This window comes from Manis pentadactyla, chromosome 4, assembly GCF_030020395.1.
Source record: "Manis pentadactyla isolate mManPen7 chromosome 4, mManPen7.hap1, whole genome shotgun sequence".
Classification (NCBI taxonomy): Eukaryota; Metazoa; Chordata; class Mammalia; order Pholidota; family Manidae; genus Manis; species Manis pentadactyla.
The window spans coordinates 135,636,999-135,644,314 of NC_080022.1; the positions used below are offsets into that span (position 1 = coordinate 135,636,999).

The 7,316-nt window shown below is 57.7% G+C and overlaps 1 protein-coding gene across 1 annotated transcript; it reads right to left on the bottom strand.

Moving 5' to 3' along the window:
* Nucleotides 1–1,325: 1,325 nt before the first annotated feature.
* EFNB3 (ephrin B3) lies at nt 1,326–7,221 on the bottom strand. Its single transcript, XM_036895869.2, has 5 exons — nt 5,161–7,221; nt 2,640–2,932; nt 2,368–2,460; nt 2,155–2,259; nt 1,326–1,735 (listed from the first exon to the last, which is right to left on the bottom strand). The coding sequence occupies exons 1-5, from the start codon at nt 5,280–5,282 to the stop codon at nt 1,326–1,328; spliced, it is 1,023 nt and encodes a 340-aa protein (XP_036751764.1). The 5' UTR covers nt 5,283–7,221.
* Between the last annotated feature and the right edge of the window lie 95 nt (nt 7,222–7,316).

A 7,316-nucleotide genomic window follows, 5' to 3' on the forward strand; every position in this document is an offset into this window, starting at 1 on the left:
GGGACAACATGTGGGTTTCTGGGGTAGCGCTGTTGATTAACAGAGATTATACTGGGGTATGGAAAGGGAAGAACAAGACACATTGGGCCTGCCACAGCAGATGGCAGTCAACTTAGCTGTCCTACAAGCAGCACAGAGAACAAGGGCAGGGAGATCCTGGGAAGGGCCACTGAATACTGGGAAAACCCTCATCAGCCCACCCTCTCTTCTTAGAGTCAAGTAAGTTCCAGCTTCCTCCTGAAACAGGAAGTTCGTCCTGCTCCCCCTTCTCCACATTGTAAGAACCACCCACCTCTCCCCACTCCAAGACTAAGCCACTTTGAGTTCCAGCCAGACCACTTCCTATTTCAGAAGTGCTACTTCCTGTCCTGGATGAAGGCACTTCCAGTTCCTGCTTCACTGCTTCTGCCACTTCCCAAGCCACTTCTGTCCAGGCCTGGTCACTTCTTGTCTGGAGCAAGTCACTTCCTGTCCCAAGTGGCCCATTCAGCATCAGACCAAATCCACATGTGTCCCGACTGGTTCATATCTTGCCATTGGCCACTGGTCAAACAGGACACTTCTTCTCGTGGTAGCTGTCGTGACCCAACCACCCAAAATGGCTGGAGTAAGTATGTAAAAGTCTGGGCGGGGCAGAGGAGGAGACCCTACTGCCCATGCCCCGAGTCGGGTGGAGTGCCAGAGCCTTCCCCTAAGGCTCCCATTTTTGGCAGACTGAGGGAAGTGGTTGGTAAGAGGTCAGAAGGGGGAGCTGAGGGGAGGAATGCTTTGAGACCCCCACCCAGGAGATGGGAGAGGCATAGGATAAGAAGCCAAGAGGGTAAAAGGAGAGGTAGGGAAGGGAATGCTAGGGAAGAGGAACAGACCTAGAGACAGAAGGCAGAGAAAGAATAGGAGAGAGAGAAAAGAAGAACAACAGTGAGAGGCAGAAAGAGGTGCCAACCAAAGACTGACTGTTCCCGCCCCTGGCTCTTAGTGGGTGACAGGGACAAGGGTCCCTGGCCACGGTCAGTTGAGGATGCTGAGTCTGCTCTCTCCCCCCCAGGTCAGTTGAGGAGGCTGAGTCTGCTCTCTCCCCCAAGGGACTGGACCCAGGAACATAGAGACAGAGGGGGCACACGTAGCCAACCAGAGGGCAGGAGGTGGCTCGGTGGACGTCTTAAGAAATCCTAACAGTGGAGAAAAGGGCAGCAGCCAGAAGCAAAGGAGCTGGGCAGGGGTAAAGGGGCCCAAGGAGATGCTAGAGGTGTCCCTCTAACCATGAATTAAACTGGAAGAGCACCCCAAGAAGGGCTAGATCCAGGAGAGTCAGGTGGGAGGAGCCCTCATACCTTGTAGTAGATGTTTGGAGGGCTCTGGGGGGGCCCATCCTGCACGATGTACACAGGATGCCCATAGTCGCCACTCACCTTCTCATAGTGGGGACAAAAGGGGGGGTCTGCAGCCCCACCACCCCGCAGAGCTATCCCTATCTCCCCAGGCTCAGCTTCCCGAGGTCCCATCCCACCTCCGCCCCCAAGACCCAGAGACCCTCCCCTCCCAAAGGAGCCAGGACCAGGGTGGCGACTCTCCGAAGGCTTGGCCCGCCGTCTCCGCCAACACATGGCACCCCCAGCCCCTGCCACGCCCAGCAAGAGCAGCGCCAGCCCCCCCGCTGCCCCGGCCACTGCGGGCATGCTGGGAGGGGGCAGGGGGCCTTCAGCACCCCGGGAGGTTGCATTGCTGGTGGGGTCACCTGGCAGGGAAGGGGTGAAGGAGGAAAGAGGGGGAGGGGCTGAAGGAGCCACCTGGGCATCTGAACACCCAACCTTGGGGGTCCCCATGGGCTTCCCCAGCAATGCCCTTTGGGGACCCTGCCTCCCCTCCCCCTAGCCCTGCTCAGCATCCAGGTGTGTCCAGTCCTTCAGCTCCGAGGCAAGCAGTCCTCCCCACTTCCGACAGCACTGATTGAAGCACTGACTTGGCTAATTAGTTCTAATTGAGTCTTCTCCTCATTTGGCTTCCATTCTCCTCCCACCCTCCCATCCTCTCTTCTCCTCTTTCCTGTATCACCACCCCCAAAACTGAAGGTGGGGGAAAGGGTGAAGGCAGGGCAGCTGGAGTCCATGAGCAGAGGAGGCTGGGGAAGGCAGGAGGCTGGGCCCTGGTTCCTACCTGGCATGTTCTCCTTCCCAGGGTCCAGGCTGCGGGCTGCCCCTCGGTCTCTCTCCATGGGCACTTCAGACACAGGCTTTCGGGGGGCAGCCCCTCCTCGGGGACCTGGAGATGGGGAACACCCAAGAGAGGAGCTGAGCCAGAAGCCCCTGCCCAAGATGGTACTACCCCTACCCCACCCTCCCTCAGCTCCCAGGATGGGGTTCCACTCACTTTGTCCCACTCGGAGAAGCACCTTCATGCCTCTAGTGAGGCACACACCTCCCTGCAAGCTCTCCAGGCCCTCCCGGGTTCCGTCTGATGTGGCTAGGAGAGAAGAGCCAGAGGGAGAGGTTGGCACTCCAGAAGGTAGCCTTCCCCATGCCCTGGCCCCAACACCACCAGAGGCCATAAGGGGTCTCCGTAACTCCAACAGTCCCCTCCCTCATCTGCTCTGGATCTCAGGAGCACCTCCCCACTCCACTCTGCCCTCTGCCCAGCAGTACCAATTATGTAGTAATCGCGGTGTGAGCGGAACTCATGGCCCCAGAGGTTAGGGCTATACTCCTGAAACTTGATGGTGAAGCGGAGATCCAGGTCTGGCCGGTCACAAGTGAGAAGGAGGTTTGGGGCAGGGGGTGCCTCACAGCGCCGGCCCTGGGAACCCCCAACCAGGTACAGCTTGTAGAACTCATAATTAGGAGAAGAGTGGGGGCCAGGAGGCCGGGCCCGGGGGCACAGCAGGTCTAGGCGGTCCCCGATCTGAGGGTAGAGCACGTAACCGCCCTCTGCCTGGAACCTAAGGGAAGGAGGGTGAGGTGGACAATGAGGAGAGGTATCAGAGGCCTGGCCCCCAGAGCTTTGTCTCCCTCACCCCACATCCATGCAGGACAGCCTTGGTCTGAATGGCAAGTCAGTTCTGACAGAGAAGGCACGAAGGCTCTGTAAGCCCACGTCGGAAGCAGCAGGAAGCCAGGCTCAGAGGTCTCCTGCCCCTTGGTGTGCCCAAATGCACTCTTCAGCCCGCCCTCACCACATGCACACTGCCATCTCTCGCTCCATCACCAGCCCTGTTGCCATGGCAACAGGATGCCAGTTACCAAGGAGCTGGCCTCTCTGGAACCGCACAGCCCACCCATCCCAGGTGATTTCACTATTCCATGACAGTCAACCATGGGGGCAGCCTCCCCTCCTCCAGGCCACCACTGAATTTCAGGAATTTCAGGGCAAAGGGGTCAGGTGTGGAAGGGGGTGTGGAGGGTAATCCAGACCAATGCTGCAAGTAAGCCAGGCAATGTGACAGGAGTTAAATGCCTGGCCTGGTAATGGCTGTAAATGAGGCTAATGGGAACCAGGGTCTGGGGTCCAGCTGCTCAGACATTTCCCTGCTCAGTAACCTTCCTCCCCTGTCTCAGACTTCCTAGGAAAAGTGCTCTATTGCTTTCTAATAGAAGGAATTGACTTTTTTAACCACAGCTAACATAAACCCACATCTCCCCCGGCCCAGCATCCACTGGTTTAGCATAGCCACTGTTTGTCAAGGACTGCACCCCCTCTGTGCATTAATGGCAGACAGGGTCTCAGAACTGGGTCCCAGGGGACTACTGCTCATTATCTTCCCAGACTCCCAAATGACCTGTTCCCTCCCACCCATTCCAAAGAGCCCCATAACACCCTGACTCCCTTCTCTCAACCCTATCAGAATAAGCCTAACTTAACATCAAGCTGCACCTGATATTCAAACTGCAGCTGGGAGCTGGCGGGTAGACTGGCGGGTAGACTGGTGGGTACTCAGGAGACTGAGTAGAGAAAAGACATTTGAAATTATACCCAAAGAGAGGCAGAGAGGGAGGCCAGGACAGGGAGATGTGAGGGAGGATGTCAGGTAAAGAAAGAAAGGACGATGATCCCAGTTCTCCTTTAATAATCTTATATGTTCAAACACCTTACTTCTAATTTTCATAAAAGCTGTATTCCGAGGATACAAACTCAGAAAAGTTAAGTGACATGACCAAGGCCACAGAGCTGAAAACAGCAGAGCTAGGAATAAGACTCAAATTTGATGACCTCCAAAGCCCACCCCCTGCCCCGTGGCCTCACACAGCCTCCCAGGGAAGTAGGAAGTTTTCAAAACACAGAACTCTTGTGCCAAGGGGAGTTGTATCTGCATGGAGGCAAGGGACCCAGATGACCTTCCAAGGATTCTGTCCTACCCTGTGTGGCTTGAAGTTTCATCTGACCCCTGGCCTTTTTTTTTCTTTTTTTTTTCAGAGCAAAGCAAGCATGCCAGGGAACAGAGGGTCTGATGGAAGAGTTTGCAGCAAAGATGGAGGAGGGGGCAATGGCGTTCTCAGGACTCCACATACAAGAGAGAGAGGAGGCTTTAGAGGGCTCCAGGATTCTTCTAAAAAGAAGCCCCCAAGCCAGTAAGGCAGGATTACCTTCTGGTTGGGAACTTTTTCCTGCAAGGGCTCACTGACCCTCTGGCTGTGGGCAAGAGTTTGGAGACAAACTGTGTGAAAAGAGTCAAGAAGCCTTGGAAGACTTGGCCCCAGAGGCCCCAAACTAAGCCCCTTTCCCTCCCCGTCTCCTGCACTGAGTCCCTTCTGGGAGGAGGCACCCTGCCTTCCCCTCAGCACCTCAGCAGCACCTACTCAGCGGCCCTCCTGAGAGCTGACATTAACCAGGCTCCCTCCAAGCCCAGCCCCCGACAGGACACAAGTCTCCCACAAACCCAAATAACCACTCCACTGCTCTCCCAGCGGCTACCCAAGAACTTTCCAATCCTTGCCCCTTTGAGGTCTTCCAACTTGCGACACATGGCTATCACCAAGCACATTCAGCTCGGTGTGCTACCTAGGAGTCTGGCTCCCAAGATCACCTCTGTCTGGTTACCCATCAGCTTACATCAGAGCACCAGCCCGCTCCTCCAGCCTCCTCTCAGCTCAGACAACCCAGCCCCCGAAGTCCCCAGAGCTTCCACAGTCCCTGCCGGGAGGGGGTTCGCCCCAACCCCTGTCCACTCACCTTTTATTCGCTGAATTCCAATAGACAGGCTCCAGGCTGAGCCCAGACACCAGCCCCAGGAAACCGAGCAGCAGCAGGGCCCCGACTTGCACGCCCCCCGGCCCAGAATGGGGGGCCCCCATGACCCCGCCAAGGCCTGGGGGGCGGGGCACCAACTGCCCCAAAGTCGCTCACCCCCTGGGGTGACTGCCTTCGCTGCCCTAGCTATCCTGCTCCGACCACCCGGGTGGCTGATGCCCCCCGCTCCCTCACGGACCCGCTTCCTGCTCTGCTGGCGCCCCTGCTACAGAGCGCTCAGCCCACAACACCCTTCCAAGGGCGGTCTGCAGGCGCCCTGCACCCCCGGCCCACGCTCAAGCACCCCGGGATTTGTAAGCGGGCCTAAGTGGGGGACTGGGGGAGCCGGGGGGCGGGCGGGGGTGACATGGGGCGCCGGACGAAGGAGCGAGGAAGGGGGCGCCGAGCCGGAGCCCCAGCCTCGCCGGGATTGAGGGCAGCGGGCTAAGGGAGGAAACCAGTCCCGAGCCCAGGAGGGGGGAGTTAAAAGACAAGAGGGGAGGGGGAGAGGATGGCGGAGGGAAAAACCGGAGCTGGAGCTGGGGCGGAGCGGGCGCAGGATCCCGCAGCCCACGCCCCCCACACCTCCCTCACCTCGCGCACCTCCCGCCCCCGGAGCCGCCCGGCCCCGCAGCCCCGCCTCACTCCCGGGCGCTGTCTCTCACGCCCCCTTTGTCTCTGCGACTGTCCGTCTCTGGCTTAGTTTCTCGCTGGCTGCCCTCCTGCCCTCGGACCGCCTGAGCGGCTGGAACCTTCCTCTCAAATCCACAGGCTCTCGCCCTCCCCGCCGAGGCACCCAGCCCCTGTCGCTCCCGGAGCCGCCGCTCCCGTTCCAGGACACCACCGCGGCCCGGGGAGGTCTGGAGAGTATAACCTTGAAGGCTTCGCACTTTACAAAGTGGGCCGAGTTAATGGTCTCCAATACCTGTGTGAAGTGGGCGGGGCGGGGCTAAAGGATTCCCATTGTAATGACGAGGAAACTGAGGCTCCGGGAGGCCCTGTGACCGGCCGGCCCAAGGTCATACAGGGAGTAAAGCCGGACACCAAACCCACGTTGCCCAACTCCCACTCCTGGGGCCTTTTTTGTAACAGGATCCAGGATCCTTTACTGTTATCTGGGGGTTGGGTAGAGGGCAAGAGATTAGGGGGTAAACTTGGGCCCTTCTGGATGGCTGTGGGAAGAAATGGGGCTGGGAGAAGAAAGGGAGTACCTACAACCCTAAACCCACCGTATTCAGTTGGAAGGGCTGTTTCCAATTATCCTGGGGGAAGGGAAGAGGGTTTTGCCTTTTTGGGTGTAAGAACCCTCGCTTTCAGCACCTCTGGGCAGAGGTGACATTCCTCTCCCCTCAATCCGTCTCAGGCCTCCCGTTCCTTCCCTTTGATTGAGAGGTCCAAAATCAAATCCCCTGCAGAAGTACCTTTTCAGAGCCCCCCTTCTCAGTGTGTACGCCGGGGGCGCCACTGCTTCAAACTACATACTCCCCAACCTCCAAAGACAGAGCAGATAAATGCAGAAACAAGGAAACCGGAGACACTGCTGCTCAGTGGACTCTCGCCCTCGCCCTCCATCTAACGGGAATACAGGACGGAATACAGGACGTGACGTCTGTTTTTCAGCACCTTTACTCTTTCATGTGCGTCCTTGACTCTGGCTGCCCAGTTAGTTACCTGTCTCCTGGGGTAGTCTGGGAAGGGGAGGCGGATGCTTGTGCCCCTTCCCCCCCATCTTAGTGGTCCCTCTGCTGCTGAATGATGGTAAATTGTGCTGAGCGTAAGCGTGTCTTGTCACTGTCTGCACAGTCTCACACAGTCACACCCAAGAGTCTGACACACAGCTCCTGCCACTCCAGCTCAGCTATGCTCACCCTGACCCGTGCAGCCCCCACCTTGGGAGGGAGTTTCAAACAGGTTCCCCACCTTCAGTTTACCTAGTTGCCTAGCAACCAACCAGTCAATGGTATTAAGCCCCACCCCATTCACTTGACTTTACACCAAGCTCAGCAGCCCCATTGGCTCCCTCCTAGTCCCACCTCTGAACCCTGGTTTCAGGAACAATATGCCAGTCCCTACTGCTGCTGAACAAGGGAGCCCACTAG

What these genes read in the sequence shown, in the direction of transcription:
- EFNB3 (XM_036895869.2), bottom strand. Translation starts at nt 5,282, where the DNA reads ATGGGGGCCCCCCATTCTGGGCCGGGGGGCGTGCAAGTCGGGGCCCTG. An exon ending in GCTTCTCCGAGTGGGACAAA is followed by an intron (nt 2,260 to 2,367) that starts GTGAGTGGAACC and finishes CCCCATCTCCAG; the next exon opens with GTCCCCGAGGAGGGGCTGCC. An exon ending in TGGGAAGGAGAACATGCCAG is followed by an intron (nt 1,736 to 2,154) that starts GTAGGAACCAGG and finishes CTTCCCTGCCAG; the next exon opens with GTGACCCCACCAGCAATGCA.